Consider the following 19590-nt stretch of genomic DNA (forward strand, 5'->3'; position numbering starts at 1 on the left):
ATGCTCCTAAAAACCAAACAACAAAGAAACAAACCCTCCAGTCACTATCTAGCAGAGTAGAGTCAGAAATTATACACTAGCTGATCTGAAGCCTCATAAAAGGTTACCAATAAGTTCAGTCCGGTGGACTATCAGCTGAACACCATTTCACCAAGTCAACATAATCAAAAATGTTCCCTGTGGACCAGGAACACTATGGTAAAAGTTTTCTGGACAAACGATGATTTCCACTTCTCCCAACATGCCTGAGAGAGTACAAGGGACTCTAATATTCTAGATAGGGTTCTCAATAAAACACCTAACTGTATTAAAAATTTGATAACGGGTGAACCAGAAGCAGGTAGTGACCACAATACCATAAAATGGGTTATATCTAAATAACCCTGTGGTTAAAGGTAACTATGAACTATAGGCAAGAGCTTCAATTTAAAGAGAGGGTCTATAATGGAATTAGATATTTCTTGGGCTAAAATAACCTGCGAGATTACTGTATGCTCTTGGATGCAAATATGCTGTGGGGAATATTTACAGGCTTTAGCCTCAGTGCCACAAACTTAGTACTACCAGTGGTCAAGTTTCGTAAATATAAGATAGATTACAAGCAAGGCTAACAGCTTAATTTGATTTTGTACAAGCATTGGGTAAGATAGGTGAGAGATGATTTCAAGAAAGTGGTAGCAAAGAGCCAAGAACAAAGATAGGGAATTTTCACATGCAAATACAAAAAAGAAGAGCAAATCAAATAGGTGCCTTAAGTGGTTACAGTGGAAGGTGCGTAGAAATGGCAGATGAGTTGGACAAATACTTCTTGATGATATTTACGGTAGAAAACAAGCTCCTATCTCTGGAGGATGCTAAGGAGTCAGATTTCTGTAAAATAACTATAATTACCTCACAGATGCATTTGTTAGAAATGATACTAAAGTTAAGAGGGCTCAAGTTATATGCCAAGCTCAAGGGAAGCTTGGCATATAACGTTATAACAAGAAGCTGTAAATGAATATATCAAAAGTTAGGAATATAATCTAAATTATCATTAGTTGAGGCATATGATGCAAGAAAGCAACAAGCTTATAGGGCATCAGCCAAAAAAAAAAAAAAAAAAAAGCCAACCTTCCCATTTCACCCATCCAGTCACTCCAAATGTTTGTCTAGTTCAGCCTTAAATTTATTTAACGCTATCAACTTCAACAACAGATGGAAGTCTGTTCCAGCAATCAACTACTCGCTGGCTAAAGAGAAACTTCCACACATCTATTCTACAACTGTCTTTCCTCAGTTTGAAACTATGCCCCCTCAGGTTCTTAGTCTGAGCAAGCAAAAGTATCCCGTCAGCATTGAACCTGCTCAAACATAGCATTATAGAGCTCAATAGACCTCAATCAGATCACCTTGCAAGTGCCTAGCCTCCAGTGCTCCAACTTACAGAACTTAAGCCTTTCTTCATAAGCACACCTCTTTGTTCTTCTCACCAATCTTGTAGCCCTGCTCTGTACTCGTTCTAGCAACTCTACATCCTTCCTAAAATGAGGCCTCCAGTTCTATATACAGTACTCAAGGAGTGGCCTGACCATTGCTGTATAGAAAGGGATAATCACCTGCTAATCTCTGCTAGCAAAATTCCTATATATCATTGACAAAATTCCATGACTTGCTCTGGCAGCCTGTATGCACTGCTCAGGAACTTCATATCTGACTGCACAATTACCCCCAGGTCTTTTTCATTCTCCACCTCCCTGAATGTTGGTACATTTCTCTTGGGTTACTTCTACCCATATGGAGTACTTTGCATTTGTCAATGTTAAACATCAGTTGCCACTTCTCAGCCCATCTGCCAAACTTTTCTAGATCCTATTGCAGCAGCATACTGTCTTTAGTGTCATTAACAACCCTGCCAACCTTTGTATCATCTGCAAACATGGACATTAAGTCTGATATACCTTCATCGATAAATACACAAAACTACAATGGGCCCAGCACCAGTATCCATTTATTACCACTCTCTGCGGTCTCCCACTCAACCATCCCTTTATCCATTGCAGTAACTTGCCCTTAATGCCATACCACTCCAATTTGTACAGCAGTCTTCCATGTGCAACAGTGTCAAAAGCTTGACTGAAATCCAAGATATGATATCAAAATTAATTTTAGTATCCAGTTCCTTTGTGACCAAATCATTGTATCCATCAAATTGGTCTGATAAGAATTACCCTTAACAAACCCATGCTGTGTCTCAACTATTGCTGCTGTCTTGTCTAAGTGATCCTGTATCACCTCTTTAACCAGTGACTCCATTATTTTCTCCGGAACAGAAGCTAAACTAACAAGTCTGTAATTATTTGCGTCCCTCGCTGACTCCTTCAATATAGCTGGATAGATTCCAGCTGCCCCAGGTGCCTTTTTTATGTTTAACTTCAACAATTTCTCCTCCACTTTGCTCTCAGTTATCACAAAATCACTTAGTTCCCTGTTAGAGTTTGATAAACTTCTGGCATTCCCCTCCTTGAATAACTCTTCATATGTGAATGTAGATGCAAAATACTCATTCAGTTAGTCAGCTATCTCAGAAGGATCATCAACAGTCGAACCACCAACATCAAGTGGACCCATCTAATTCATCCCAGGGGTTCACATTTGGTGAGTATGGGCAAGGCACACCCAGGGTCCTGAGCAGGATATAGTTCTTCTCTTTCTAGGTTATTCCCTTCTACTTTCTCTCTCTCTCTCTCTCTCTCTCTCTCTCTCTCTCTCTCTCTCTCTCTCTCTCTCTCTCTCTCTCTCTCTCTCTCTCTCTCTCTCTCTCAAATGGTTTTTTTTTTTTTTTGGTGGTTGCAGCATAAGACTCAGGCTTTCTTGCACCATATGGCTAATAATCCCTTCCTTCTAGAGTTTACATAAGTAAAGAAGTGTTTTCCTTTGCATCCTTTGCCAAGGAGTTCTCGTAATCTGCCTCGCCTCCTTTGCGACTTGATTACAGACAAGCTTATATCTCCCATAGGCTTCTGTGTCACCTGCTAATTTATATGCATCCCATGCATTTTTCTTCTCCGCCACAAGCCACATTAGGTCATATGACATCCAGTTAGGCCTAAATCTTTAATATTATTTCGTAGCTGGTATGAAAAGCCTAGTAACTTCCAAAATTAATTCCTTGAAAGCCTCCCATTTGAATTAACTGTTTTTAACATCATCAGTTGATCCCATTATACAGAATTCAAAAACTGCCTGAAACCACTGTAGTCCTTTACGAAAACAAAGGCCCTTCCCTTTACCCTTGATCATAGTTAAATCTTTAAGTAAATCCCACATTAGTAGACTGTGATCACTGTCATCTAGTGGTTCCTTTATTTGCAAATTCCTAATGCACGAGTCATCACTGCTGATAATCAGATAAAGAGTATTATCCCTTCTGGTTGCCCCTCAAACATGTTGCTGTAGAAAACAATCCTGCAATAAATCCACAAAAGTCTTACTAGCATACGAGTGACCAACCCTCAAGTTCCAATCAATATCTGGAAATTTAAAATCCCCCAATACAAGACATTCTGATTTACTGGCCCACTCTTTCTCTGCACAACTGTTCGTTGTACTCAGAGTCATTAGGCCTATAACTCACTCCTACTCTCATTTTCCCTTTCCTAGTGTTTATGTCACACCAAACAGACTCAACATTGCACTGTCCACCCATGTAAACTGGATGCACTTCCTTAGATTTTATGTTTCTTAACTAACAGCATAACCCCTCCTCCCTTCCTACCGAGTCTCTGTACACATTGCACTCACCAAATTCCAATTCTACACTGCTAATATATCTGTGAGACACCATGTCTCTGATATCCCAACAATAATTTGCCTCTGATGCCTTGATCAGCACTTCAAATTCATCAAATTTATTTACTATACTTCTAGCACTGGTGTCCATGCAAGTATACAAGCACCTGTTCTTACTCTTAGTTACCCTAACACAGCCCATGTATTTACTTGTTCCATGATGACTCCCAACAGCTCTTGAAATCCCCAGTAACTCTCTAGGCTGCTGATCATTACAACAGAAGCAGTGCAAGAATCACTTTCACCCCTGACTGCAGCTACTGTTAATCTTTTAGTCTGTGAATCCCCCCAAGCTTGCAGTTTTCTGACCCACTTAACACTTCCTCAATAAAATCAACAAATATTCTTGCACCCTTTCTATTTAAGTGTATTCCATCCCTGTAGAAGCAGTCTCCCCTGTTAGCAAGCACAGACCACGCTGAAAAAAAAATTCTACCCTGTGAGCCTTACACAATCTCTCCAGGACCTAATTGATTTACAAAGCTCTCATCATATCGTGTCTGGGCAGAATTGCAGACACTTTCAAATTAACCCTAATTTGCAACTTTTTTTCAGTGTTGACTGTTAAGTATATCTGCAGATCGCTTGCTCTTAAGGTCATTAGTGCCAATGAGTACAACAATATCACATTTTGTGCCCTTAAAAGATGATATCTGCTCTGCAACGTCAACTTTTGCCCCTGGCAGACATAACCTGGTCCTGTTCCACCTATCCTTTTTGCATGCTATATTCCCAATCATTGAGAGCATCATTAAACTTCAGGAAGAATCCCTGGAATTGAGAAGAATAACTCCCACAATCCACCAAGGTGGTACTAGAGAAGTTGGATAACTAAAGGCCAGCGAGTCTGACTTCTAGGGGAAGCTGGCTGAGTCTATGGTTCCAGAATGACATCTTGAATAGACCACAGTAGGGATTTGTTGAGGGGAGGGGAAACAGTAATCCGACCAAGGAAAAGAAATCTCACAGGTTATCCCATTTTGCCTTCTTGTAATGGCAAACACTAGGTTGGAAATAGCCATGCTATAAAGGCTCCATTGGAGAAGAGACAATCACCAAATTGTGATCTGAAGTGCCTAAAGGATCACTCACTTCGACCGTGTACTTAGAAAGGTTGTTTGTAAGAAAAAGATCAAGCGTGTTGGCTGTATAGTTAGGACTGTTTGGTATTCTGGTAGGTAAATGAACAATCTGTGCGAGGTCATTAGTAATTGCAAAAGCCTCAGCATCTCGACCAGCTGGGTCCGTGTGACTAGAAAACGAAAGCCAGCTGGAGTTGTGAACATTAAAATCACCAAGGAAAAATAACCTCACTGTTACGAAAGTTGGGCTTGAGAAAGTCAAGTTGCAAAGAGAGGAAGTCAAAGAGTTTCAAGTGATTAGTGGAGTTGGGAAAACGTTAGAGACAACAGATGAATTTGGCAAAATGAGGTAGAGAGATTTTAAGCCAGAGAAGATCGAAAAGTGGAGATTCCAAATTACCAAGTCTCTGACAGGGAATATCGGAATGGACATATGCACAAGCACCACCTTTGAGGTGAAAGGAATCTTACAGCAAATAATTTGGGTAACTGAGATGAGCAGTGGTTGAATCAATCAATAACTGAGATTCTGTTAGAAAAAGTATATGGAGTTCGCTAGGCTGTAAGGGAAAATGGACATCATTGAGATTAGAACTGAGACCACATATTTGTGAAATGAACTAGGAAGTTTTAGATCTTTTTGCAGATACGTTTTCTCTATTAGTTTGACAATCCGTGGTACAATCAATAGAAGAAAAAGTGGGGGGGGGAGAAGACATGCTGTAATGAAATTTTTGGATATGGCGTACACGTGGTGAGAATATACCCAGATCCTTGACATAACGTGGCCTCAAAAATACCCCCCCCCCATACTCAGACTCCCTCCAGTCATTATCTGGCAGGGTAGAGGTAGCAAGATCATACACTAACTGATCTGAAAGCTTCCTAGAGAGTTGCAAATAGGTTCGGTCCGGTGTACTAACTAGCGGCCGGCCTGCGAACACGGTTTTAGAGCTGTACCCTCGAAATGTAAGGAAGTTTGGATCTTGCCATGGTGTTCATCATAACCTCAAAAGACATCATTCAAACTGCATGATGGAAGAGATAGGGAAGGGTTGACCAGAATTTAGTTCTGGAGATTAAACATTGGTTCCACCACTTCAAGCCTCCAATAAGCAAAGTGGTAGGATTGCATCAGTTGATGAGAGTCATCTACCACCTAGTATTGCCTGATAGCACAGAGGGATGGCATTCCTCCGTGAGCCACACCTCAACCCCTGCTTACGTTGGTTCACACCTGAGTGGTCACCCACAGTGTGCTTGTGCATGGGAATTAATACCCTGGAAGGTGCAAACAGAGGATTTGGCTGTTGCAGACCATCCTGACTTTGCCAAAATTGGGTCCACTTGACTTGAGTGTCACCCAAATATCAGTTCCATTAGCATCTTAGACTTCCAGGTAGAAAGCACAGCTTGTCAGGCGTATCTGAGAGAATGTCTGCGATATGCCTCAAGGACCCTTATTATACCACAGGGACAATTATTATAACACAGATAAGAGATAGCAGCACACATTGGAAAAATTAAGGCAATTTGTATGTTAAAAAACACATCGTTTGAAGCGACTTTTGAATCACACACAATCTAGTTACACACTTTCCAGAAGAAACACATTAAATGTTCATCAATGTATGTACTCCCTAGAGCCTATGACAAATGTAATGATTAATAATAAATTAAAAAAGTAATACATTTATACAAATTAAATAAATTATCATAAAATCTCTCTCTCTCTCTCATTAAAATTTTACAGAACCCAATTTGAAAACCTATGAGATAGGTTTTACCAAGTTTAAAATGGATAATCATCTAAAAAATAAAAAAATATATATAAAAATGAAATATTCAAAATGATTCAGTGTGTCAAACCTATAGTAATTATTTTACTGCGCACAGCATCATCAAATCTTTTACTTAATTAAAGAGAAACTATACAAGCTCAATTAATAACACTTTTTGATTTAACACCTTCTGATATTGATGATTTACAGTAATTTGCATTATAAACAGTTAAATGGATTTCTGCACTTTTATTCAACTGACCTTTATTTTTGCCAATAGTAGAAGCAAAAATAAAGGTCCGATTAATAAAAGGAAGCTACAATTTAATTTTATATGAAAAACTAAAATACTACTGACAAATCTCATAGCAAAATTTGTATTACACAATTGTCTTTAAATTATAAAAGAATTTTTTTGCCATCCAAATCAAAGTACTTATTATGTTAATTTAAGATAACTTACCCGCAAAATAATATCTCCTCCCCAAACAAGTGAAATAAGATAAAAGATAAATAGTTGGCCAGATTCATTAAATTTGCTGTGCTTCACTTTGGATAAGTGTAATTTCCTATTCAATTTCTAAAAGAAATTAAAGTGATTAAATAAAAAATTTAACAGAAAATGTTAAATATAAACATATGTTACATTTAACTTTTAAGGTTAAAATAATTTCTCAAAAAAATTTCAGCTGCTGTAACAGCATTAGGAAAAATAATGTTTTATTATAATGTAAGAGGTGCTATCCAAATGTTCTCAAAATTTGAATGTTGTGTGGGAACTACTTCCAGTATGGACTCGTGGCACTAGGTAACACTGCATGAATCCTTTGTGAATCAGTGTGCCACGTGGCATCAAGCTGGATAGAATCATTGAATATTTATGTGCAGTCCTTTGGCGGTGTGTTTGCGTAGTTTGAGATTGTTGTGATGGCTGATGTGAGAGAGCAGCATGCTTGCATCAAGTTTTGTTTCCTTCTTAACAATACAGCAGCAGAAAGCAATAGGAAGTTGAAACAAGCTTTTGGTGACAATGCTTTAGGCCAGACACAGATCTCCACTGGTTTAACAGTTTTAAAAACAGTTTAATGTCAGTTGATGACGACGATCGCTCTGGGCGTCCATCAAGCACCACCCTGGAAAATATCACAAAAGTTTGGGCGGTGATCCATATAGGCCACAGGTGGCCCATCCACGACATTTGTGGTGTTGTAGGACTATCGTACATACTGTACAATAGTCCTACAATGGTACACTAAAAGTCCTAAAAGACCAAAAACAGCATCACACATGGAAGTTAGCAGAGATCTTCAAGAAGATCTTCAAACAGGCCAGGAGTGATATCAAAACTTTCTTTCTATGGTTGTCACTGGTGATGAGAGTTGGGTTTATGAGTATGACCCAGAAACCAAGCAACAATCATCCAAGTGGAAGAGCCCATCTTTGCCCAACCAAAGAAAGCCCAACAAGTAAGGAGCAACGTGAAGTCCATGCTGATCTGTTTTTTGGACATTGATGGGATTATCCACAAGGAATTCGTCACTCCTAGCCAGACCCTCAACACAAAGTTCTACTGTGATGCCCTGAGGCTGTTAAGGGAAGCCTTCAGGAAGAAACATCCAGAGAAGTGGCACACAAAAAACTGGGGCGCCTCCACAGCCAGGTGGGCAGGAGCAGCAGTGCGTAGCACACACTTCTTGATTAGACTGGGGTTCGAGCCTGTGCCCACCAAATATGGAGGAAGCGGAAAGGTCAGGGAATGACCACCACACATCCCTGGAGCAATATGGCCTTAGTTGCTAATGCTCCTAAAAACCAAATAACAACAACAAAAAACTGGGTCCTTCATCATGACAACACGCCAACCCACAAATCTCTTGCCATAGCACGGTTTTTGGTATCCAACAACATGACATGACAATCGTCACCGCCCCCCCCCTTTTTCGCCAGACTTAGCCCCCCTGTGACTTCTTCCTGTTCCTGTTTGTTATTTGGTTTTTAGGAGCATTAGCAACTAAGGCCATATTGCTCAGAGATATGCGGTGGTCATTCCCTGACCTTTCCGCATCCTCCGTATTTGGTGGCGACGGGCTCGAACTTCGGTCTAATCATGAAGTGTGTGCTATGCACTGCTGCTTCTTCCCACCTGGCTACGGAGGCACCTCGTCCTGTTCCTGAGATGAAAATCAAGCTGAACGGTCAAAGATTTGACAACGTAGAGGATATCCAAACCGAATCGCAAGTGGTGTTGAATGACGAAGGTCTTTCAGGACGCATTCAAATCATGGGAGAAGTGCTAGGATTGGTGTTTATGCTCTCAAGGGGACTACTTCAAAGGTGACTGGGGCAAATAAGACCCAGGAATATTTATTTTATAAATACATTTCAGGAACTTTTGGGTAGCACCTCGTATTATGATAAACAAAAACAAATTTAACCACTAAGATGTAAACAAGAAGAGAATTTAACCTATGAACATTTCTGCTGTTTATTGATTATGAAAAAGCATATGACAATGTTGAACCAGGAAAAACTTCGGTAGATTTTACATGAAGGAAATATCCCAACCCAACTCCAGAAAGCAATACAAAGACTATATAAAAACTCAAGTCTGCATAAAATATTCTAACAGACAACTATCAGACCCAATTAACACCAATAAAGGAGTCAAACAAGGATGCAGACTATTACCAAATTTATTTAACACATTGACTACCATATACGAGTTAACTCATATTTGGCGATCTGGCCCAGGACGGCACGTACAAGTTAACTCAGACTGGTATGACTTGCCTTTCACATGCAGCTACGAGTGTATTTGTAGCAAATGTGTGCAATTGATGGTTAGTGGGCTTCTGAGATTAGAATGAAAAATCAACCATAGCTTCCAAAAACAGAAAATTTATTCACAAAAAATATATTTTATTCACAAATACAAATATTTGTGATATTTCTTAAGATATTCTTCTACACAAAGAGCTGGCTTCTCTTGGCACACTTAACAATAATAGTGTGTTTTGCTGCAATTTTTTTTATTTCTTGTACATACTCAACACAGTTTAGTCCAGGTTGTTTTTTTTTTTCAATTGGCAGTATAGCCTCTAAATAATGAATTTCACATTCAGACCTAATCTTCTTTGGAACATTTAGAATTATTTCTCCAATCAAAGATTCAATGAATTTTTCCCTGAATTTCAGACATTTTATGGTGGAACCCATAACTTGACAGAAAAGGATGTATGCATTATGTATATATATTTCTATAATATGTAATGAAATTTTTTTTTTTCCACCATCTGATGATTTTTCTTAGCGCTGAATAATACAAGAGCATTTGACCCGATTAATCTATGCCAGACGTTCGCTATTGTAATCTCGAATCGTTTGGTTTTATTGAAATTTTTCCATTCTGGTTGCATACCTCGATCATTTCAACAACATGTTTGTTATAAATAGCGAGAATTTATGCATATTATAACAGGGCCATTTTGTTGCCATGCAACTTCCCCTTTCTTCAATTTTCGCATCACCAAATCTTTTGGATTTTCTTTTCTGTTGGTGCGTAATGATCCACGTACATAAGTTTTTCGAGCAGACAACAATTTAGTCAGAACAACGGAATTACAAAAATTGTCCATATACAATTCACACAGTTTGTAAAGTTTGATTCCATTTTTATTTTTTATGTACTGGCAGAAATTCAGTCTCCCATGCCATCGACTAGTCAATACAGATGTTTTTATTTGGTATGTAATTATAGCATATAACATTATTGAAATGATTCAAAATCGGTCTTATTTTGTATAGCCTGTCAGCAGAATGTAATGAATTATCTGTGAAGTGAAAATATCGTAATATAAACTGGAATCTATTTCGACTCCCAAATGATTGCCAAAACATAACATTGTAGAAAGGCACTTGTACTCCGGTAATGCTCTATTGAAGGAAAAGAACAAGGACCCATTTGTAACAAAATGTCCAAGAAACACTTTCATTTCTGAGATGTCAGTATCCTTCTATCTTGACAACCTGTCAGATTTTCACAATTGTCCACATTTTTAAATTTTTTGCAAAGCATATAAATTACTTTGTTTGACTAATAATGTAACAATCTCTTCCGAAAAATATAGGTCTACCAAGTTGTGTATAAATTCTGTTGTGTCCATTTTCAAACCAACGTTCTCTTCAAAAATAAATTGTGGAGGATCTCGTACTATTTCATTCCACAAATTGTCATTATTTGACATCCTTGCCTGCAGAGAATTAGGATTATCTTCAGGCTGGGATCTGGCTTCATCTTCGCTAACCTCACTTGAATCGTCAGAAGGTTTATAATTGTCACTGTCAGAACCAGAACTGTACGGCTCATCAAAAAGCTCTTCAAATTCCGAGTCATTCATATTAGCATAGAGCTCAAGCTCTTTTTATCCCTGTTTTGGGTTGTGTTTTTTTTTTTAAATACAACATACATGACAAAGTCTGTCACTACTGTGGATTTACGCACAGCACCGACTAATATACAGCAAATTCTGCAAGTTACAACACGTCTGAGTTAATCGAGTTAACTCTTAGTTGGCTGCCGCGAAGAATTTTCTATTACATACATAATTAACTATAAGATAATTTGCGAAGCTTTTTTTTTTTTTTTTTTCACAACAATAAGTTTTTTTTTATGAGTTTTGGTGATGGATATATATTATAATTTGGGTTTTGAATAATTTAACAGGCCTAACTCAAATTGCCGTTGGAGACCAGTCTACTCAAATAAGCCTTGGCAGTCAATGTGTTAAGTTAGTCATGTCTGGAAAAACCAACACCAAAGTTTGGTGTGATAGTTTGGTTTGTGGAAAATGTGAAAATGATGGGCTGGCCCACTCAGCAACCTGATTTGAGGCAAACAGAATGACTGTAGGAACTGGAAATATATAGAAATTCATGGCATCCAAATACTAGCCCAATTAATTGGTCTGCTGGAGGAATGAAATATTTATGTTGACATGTATCATAAATTGGGGAGCGAGCATTCTAAAAAGACTACATACTGTACAAGAGGTCAGAGGAGATTCACGACCACCATATTGAAATCAGATCCGTAAACCACTGTCATCATTTTTCTTATTGTTCTGGCACTTTTGGTAATATGGTGTGCATATACACAAACCAAATATACATCTAATAGGCACATTAGATGTATATTTGCACATTGCACTGGAAATTCATGGTCACAAAGCAAGCATCCCAGTCTGTTTATGGTATCATAAACAGCTCCCTCTCATATCATTGATTGCTTGTCTGCGATCTGTTTCTTTATTATAACCTCACTTACAGTGCATCATCATTGATTTGATTTTTGTAGCGCAAAAACCAACAAGGTTATAATGCGCCATGAAAAAGATAAAATTCAAAATTCGAAAAGATGAGTTTGGTAACGTTTAAAAAGGTTACTTTGTCAAAATTCAGATATATGAAGACGTATCAATAATTAAAAATCAGTATAAGGGTTTAAAAAAAAAAAAAAAAAAAAAAACCTATATTTCGTAAGTGTATATATATTAATCGATTTTAAAAATTTAAAAACTGCTGACACATTGTTATTGTCAGTTAACATCTGACTGAGTGTACATGGCTCAGTCAAATGGGTAAAAGCAGTAAAACAAGCATTTCTAAAACTGGTACAGTCAGGTAAAATATGTTGAACGGATAAAACTGTGTTGCACTGCTCACATAGGAGGGTCATCAGCCCTCAGCAGAAGAGTATGTCAGATGACTGTGTCCTATGCGGAGCTGAGCAAGAACAAGTTCCTCTTTACAATCCCTGCGTACACCAGACTGCCAAAGGTGGATCACAGGCTTAATCTGATATGGCTTGTTTGTAACCTGGCGATGCCACGAATCTTGCCATTGAAAATATAACTTATTGCGTATTACTTGCCTGTAGCTTTATAGGGGGAATAACAGGTTTAGTTTATTCATCAAGGCTGCCAATTTGGCTGCAGTATCAGCCAAATTGTTTCCTCTAATCCCGATATGACTGGAAATCCCACAGAAGCGGATATCGAATCCACTGCATAGAGAGTGTATGTCATCTGCTGAATTCGGAAGAGGGTTGGATGATTAATGTGTGACATTGCTGATAAAGCCTGTAGTGCACTCATTGAATCGGCATAGTGCATCATCATAGCCCTAAGAAAACTGATAAAAAGAGAAACTGTGCACATCTGTGCTGCACAGAAATTAAAACTGTTAGAGAAGTTTGATCTTGGTATCTCTTTCCTGCATCTGTATGCAATATAGAGTATATAAAATTCAATTTAAATAACTATAGGCAGCCAACTATTTTTTTATGCTCACAGCAGAACAAACTTGGCCTTCACAATGAGTGCCCTGACATTGCACTACTTTCAAATAAGCAAATGAAATCTATTTATTAAATAATTACAGACAGTCTAAAATAAAATGCTCGAATTGTGAACAAATACAATTCTAGGCTTTATAGCATTAATGCAATGGTCTTTACGTACACAGCAGAGAGAAAGAAAGGGGGAAAAAAAAAAAAAAGGTTTTCTTCAAATGAGCTACTGGTATTAATTGGCATAGGTGTACACAGTGCCGAAGCGAATTCATTTGGTAAGAAGTTAACTGAACAAACTGGGAATACAGTTCCAGACTCTGTAGGTTCACCAGTATCTCAACCTTGGCTTTTTAGCTCTGATTCTGAATACAGTTTTTCCAGGCACCACTATATAGTCATGATAAACTATCTTTTACTGACTATGTATCAACAAAAAAAAAAAGGTAAATAAAAGCTTTTTTTATTGTTTTAACTTTATTTTGCTATTACTGATACATACATATACAGTGTAACTATTAAAGTTAACTATTACATGGGATGAAATAGTCTTGGAAAAATAACAACCAAAAAAAAAAAAAAACACTTTGGATTTAATAGACATCCCTTGCTCCCTATTAGTCCACAAAAAAAATCAAAGGTTAGTCATAGTGTAGATTAAGTATATATTATAAATTATTATCTTATGAAATACTTACATCTAGGACATATTCTTGAAGAATGGCATGCATAACAATAGCAATGAGAAAGTAGAAAAACACCACACAGAAATCTTTTCTTCCATATGTATAATAAACTATATCAGCAGGATCCAAAGCTAAATGACAAAAATAAAGAATAAAGTTAAATACCAAACAAACAGAAAAACTTACCCAGGGCAAATTTAAAATCAAAAGTATAAAGTAGGAAACATTAAAAATTAATAACATAAAATAATCTGTCACTGAGGGACCAATTCAGGTGAACCTATTCACAGCCTGCAATCCAATCAGTCTTGTTTGTGATTACAAAGAGTAAACCCGGGAGCTCACATCTGGTGAATATAGGCTTGGCATACCCAGGGTCCTGAGCTGGATATCATCATTCTTCTCTTAGTGATTCCTTTCTACTTCTCTCTTTCTCAGGGGGTAACTCAGGAATTTTTTTTTTTGGCTGGTGCAGCATAAGCCTCAGGCTTCCTTGTACCATATGGCTAATAATAATGTGCAGTATACAGGTTGCCAAAAAGTAGGCAACAGCTATATCCTTTGTTACTTATGAATCCATGTGAGTATCATCTTGGTCCAAACAAGGCTAAATACACTGCCAGGTGATTTTTTTTTTTGGCATCATCTACATTTCAGACTAGTGAAATGTTTCTTCTACAGTGGCACAACTAATCACTGGTATTATAATGGACAGAGAAACTTTGCCCATAATGAATTCCCCCACATATTCAGAACTACACACAGGAGTCATGATAGTTCTGGCAGGCACATTAAAGAGCCACAACTTAATCAGACTGGGAAGATCTTTTACAGATAATCATGCAAAATATGTGCTGATACACCATGATGCAGCAATGATGAGTCATCCATAGTTCCTCAATCTCCCTGATATAAGCATAGATAATTGTTAGAATGTATATCTGTATATTCTTTACTGCTGAAAAAAAGTGGGTTTTCAGCAGTAAAGAAGAATATGCTTTCTAATGATAATCCATATCAAAAAGACTGTTGAGGAATGAGAGTCAATTTATTTCTGCTGTACTGAGCAGACGTGCAAGATGTTCATAGAGGTATTTTCAGATCTCTATACATTAAATATATTATGGGAAGAGGTGGAGGAGGGATTTTGCCACACTAGAAAAATGTTAGTTTCAACTTTTTAAAATTGAGTTATATAAAGGGTATACAATACACTTGTACCAATAGGAAAAATTCCTGATTATGCACACATCTGCTTCAATTAAGGCATTCCTGGAAAATACCCACAATGCCTTCTCCCATAAGCACATTTTTATCATATAAAATGTATTTGAACAGTAAATTATCATGAAAATGCTGAAATAAATATGGAAATATAAATTAATGTCAAATTAAGTAGCAATGTATGTATAAAATGCACACACAAAGAGTTTAAAATCTTGTCTCCAGAGATGCTGCTCAAAAAGACTGAGTTAAATCCCAATGGTTCTTAATCTTCAGGCAGCTGCCAATCCCCCAAGCATATATTGATGACACGTCTCAGTATCCTTAAAGTTTAACAACATTGTTTAAAATTAAAACTATATATATAAATTGAAAAACCATTGGTGTTTAAATTATAAACTATTTTTTTCAATTTTTTTTATATTGTGTTTTTACGGTTCAAAGATTTGGCACACCAAATACGCTTTCATAACACAACTTGGTGATTGTCTCTTCTCCAATGGAGCCTTTATCTCATGGCTATTCCCAACCTCATATTGTTTGGCATTACAAGAATACAAAATGGATGACCTGCGAGATTTTTTTTCTTCTTTTCCTTGGTCGGATTACTGTTTCAAAACTTCTAATGTCAACGTTTTCTCAGATCGTGTCAGTAAAATTATTCTTGTAGGAATGGAATCCTTTATTCCACACTCCACTTTAAAACCTCGTCCTTTATCTAAACCTTGGTTTTCCAACAAATGTGCTAAGGCTGTTCAAGAGAAGAACATTACAAATCGAAATTGGCTTGTTTCCAGTTCTTCAGTTTCATTTTCTACCTATGCCAAAGCTCGCAACAATTGTAAAGCAGTCAATAATCAGTCCAAACTAGATTTTGAACAAGCTAAGAGAAGAAAACTTGCTTCTTGCCCTAATGGTAGCCGAGCATTCTCGTCTCTTGCCAAAGCTATTGGCCGCAACTTTTACCCATCTCTGCTCCCACCTCTCTCAAAACCAGATAGTTCTGTTGTCACTTCAGCCAAGGATAAAGCTGATCTGCTAGCATCCCATTTTTCTTCCATCTCGTTTATTAATGATCTTGGTTATTTGTTTGTTATTTGGTTTTTAGGAGAATTAGCAACTAAGGCCATATTGCTCCAGGGATATGCGGTGGTCATTCCCTGACCTTTCCACATCCTCCGTATTTGGTGGTCACGAGTTCGAACCCCGGTCTAATCAAGAAGCGTGTGCTACGCACTGCTGCTCCTACCCACCTGGCTACAGAGGCGCCTAATGATCGTGGTAAAACACCTCCCACCATTCCCAACATGCTCCATTCAATGCCTCCTGTGGTCTTCCGTCAAAAGAATGTCAGACGGATTTTGACGAATCTCGATGCTAAGAAAGCTCTAGGTCCTGAAGGCATTTCTCCACTTGTTCTCAAAACCTGTGTTTCTTAAATTACTCCTGTTCTTTGCCACCTTTTTTCACTTTCTTATTCCAAAGGTGTTTTTCCTTCTGCTTGAAAATTTGCTCATATCCAACCAGTTCCTAAAAAGGGTGACAAGTCTCTCCCATCCAATTATCATTCCATTGCAATTACTTCTACTCTTTCTAAAGTAATGGAGAAATCAATTAACCGCCAATTCTTAAACTACCTAGAAACCTTCCGTCTGATCAACGATCGCCAGTATGGATTCCATCAGTGTCAATCCACTGGTGATATTCTGGCTTATGTTACCCTTTTATGGACAAATTCAATGGAAAAGTTTGGTGAAAAACAAGCAATTGCTCTTGATATCTCAAAGGCTTTCGATCATGTTTAGCATAAAGGTCTTCTAAACAAGCTTCCATCTTATGGTTTGCCAACTGTTTTTTGTAATTGGTTATCCAGTTTTCTCTCTGATCGCTCACTGAGGGTGATGGCTCTGTCTTCTAACTTCTCCACTAATGCTGGTGTCCCCCAAGGTTCAGTTCTTTCCCCCACTCTTTTCCTCTTGTATATTAATGACCTTCTTCCATTGACTGGAAATCCGATCCATAGTTTTGCTAATGACAACACATTGCATTCCACTTTCCATTTTGAAAAACCTTGCCCTGCTGACTCAGCTTCAACTTCTCGAATATTCACTACCAATTCCTTAAATGCCAATCTCCTGGTAATTCTCCAGTAGGGCAAAGACAACTTAGTTGATTTCAATTCTTCTAAAACTCAGTCTTGTCTTATATCTCGCAAAAAGGATTCTTCTGCTCCTATTCTTATCTTTGGTAACACTCCGATTTCTCGGCAAAATGATGACTCTTTTGGAGATTACCGACTTCTAATCTCTCTTGGCACAAGCATATTACAAATATTGCTTCCTCTGAATTTTAAAAAAAAAAAAAAAAAAAAAACAAACCACTTTACTCTTTCGCTCTCGGCGTTACTTTTCTTCCAAACAGCTGTTCACTCTGTACAAATCGTAAATCCGCCCTACCATGAAATTTTGTTCCCACATCTGGGGCAGTGCACCCAAAACCTTTCTCAGGCTTCTAGATTCCATTCAGAAGAGGGCAGTTAGGGTAATTAATGACCCCTCTCTAACAGAGTCTCTCCACTCTGTCTCATAGACATACTGTTTCTGCTGCATGCCTTTTCTACAGATACTTCCATGGGCACTGTTCTTCTGAATTGGCTTCTATAATTCCCACTCTCTTTCAAAACAGTCCGAACACTTGCCACCACCAGCCAACATCCATTTACTGTCCAACTTCAAACTCACAGAACCAACTTTTCATCTTCTCATTTATTCATTCAACTGCCACTTTCTGGAACAACCCTCATATGTATTTCCTGAAAATTACAATCTACAGAAGTTCAAGTCTAATGTCAACAAATACCTTCTTTCATCTGCTCAACCTCCAACTCAAGCACGGTACTAAGTACTATAGGTTCTAATACCTCTCGTGTTTGGGGTTTTCATTAAAATATATATATATATATGAAAGCATAATATGTAGTTTTAAAAATGTTTGAAAATTAGATAAGTATTGAAAATTTCTAGCTTTTATGAAACCTATCCCTGACTGTTAAATGAAAATATGCATTCTACAGTATGCATTTCTATAGCTAGTCATTTTTTCAGAAACGTGTTGCAAGCTGCAATTTATGCAAATCAGAAATTGCAAATAAATGAAGCTGATAACTGTCTGGTCTTCCTGAAGTGCGAAGTTGGCAACACTACTTAAAATCAAATAATTGCAAACAAGTATAAGCATCCATACTAGAGCTTCTCAACCTGCAGTAGACCGTGGAGTACGACATAGCAACCCCTAATTCAAGCAGAGCATCAGAACAAATATATATATGGTATATATATTTTTTAACAGGTGGCCTCCACAGCCGAATGGTCAGGAGCGGGAGTGCAGTTGCACATGTTCTTTGAGTATACTGCTGTTCAAGCCCCTGACTACTAAATACGTTCGATCTGCCAACCTGAACACTGGACCAGCTTGGCTTGGTCCAATCCCCTCAACATGAATAGTTGAGAAGGCTTCCATCCTGCAGTGGATTGATAATGGCTGCAATTTACCTTTTTTATATTTTTTAACATTTTACTGTATATAAATATTACATTAGCATAAAACAATTCAGAAAATTAACTAAATAAGATCTCAATCATATTTATGCAGACAATACTTTTTTACTTGTAAATAAATTATGAAAAAATTTATTCTTCAGCACAGAATCCCAAGTGACGAGTACTTGCAGAGCACCACTTCAGAAAAGCTAATCTATACCACTTTATTTACTCTTGGATAATTGCTGATATGACAATATAATTTTATGTATCATTGTTATATTTGTGCTTTTTCCTTCTACTGCCTTCATCATATAAATTTCAACTGGGCATTCAGTTCAATTCTGAACATAATATCTATGTTCAGATATGTACACATCTTCAAGAGAAAAACTAATTGCTAGAATTATGTGGATGAAATCCTCGAAACCTACATCAGATTCTCTAGGAAAGCAGGCGTCAAACTCATTCTAATGAACAATAATCCCCCCCCCCCCAAAAGAACACAACTGATAGATGACTTTCTTCAGGGAAAATGCATTTCCTGAATGAACTACACAAGTCTTCACATCTGAATACTACTGATGTATATATATGGGATGCTCAAGAAGACAAAGTTTGAACTGTAAACCTTAAGTAAATTTAAAAACTCACTCAGAGAAAACAAACAAAAAAAAAAAAAAAAAACTACACGTATACACGCACAGTCCTCCCCAGAAAACTTTTCCAGTCAGGTGGCATTATGAAGTAGCCAGTGGGGGAAGTGTAATACTTCACATAGTATGTTAGAATTAATATTGATTGAGATCAGTGAGCAGTACCGCGAGAATCGCTTAAATGTTAGCTGGCAGTCAGCTAAATTCACCGGGTGGTGCACCCATTCGATGGGTCCTGGGGAGAACACTGTACACACTTTATTTAGCATGATTCTTTTTAATAGCAGATGCTGAGCTTTGATATTTTACATTGCTTTGCCAATTCTTACTACTCAAAATGCAATGATTTTAGAAAAACCCATGGTGTCTTTTTGATGGTTTTTCAAACATTTGCTTGTAGAGGTAGTAAAGATAATCCCACTGTATAAAATGAAGCAAGTGTAAG

At 37.6% G+C, this 19590-nt stretch overlaps 1 protein-coding gene across 3 annotated transcripts in view; it reads right to left on the minus strand.

Moving 5' to 3' along the window:
- Positions 1-19590, minus strand: part of TRAM (translocating chain-associated membrane protein 1) — a 141450-nt gene that overhangs the window by 99905 nt on the left and 21955 nt on the right. For 2 of the 3 annotated variants that reach the window (XM_090373301.1, XM_090373300.1), the window contains exons 3-4: positions 13739-13857; positions 7158-7274 (exon numbers count right to left, since the gene is read on the minus strand). In XM_090373301.1, coding sequence (XP_090229427.1) covers positions 7158-7274; positions 13739-13857 — 236 coding nt within the window. Of the gene's footprint in view, positions 1-7153; positions 7275-10678; positions 10680-13449; positions 13463-13734; positions 13858-19590 lie in introns of all 3 variants that reach the window. The other variant, XM_090373302.1, reaches the window with a different exon arrangement.

This window comes from Mastigoproctus giganteus, chromosome 5, assembly GCF_048544385.1.
Source record: "Mastigoproctus giganteus isolate SK-2022 chromosome 5, ASM4854438v1, whole genome shotgun sequence".
In the NCBI taxonomy this organism is placed as follows: domain Eukaryota; kingdom Metazoa; phylum Arthropoda; class Arachnida; order Uropygi; family Thelyphonidae; genus Mastigoproctus; species Mastigoproctus giganteus.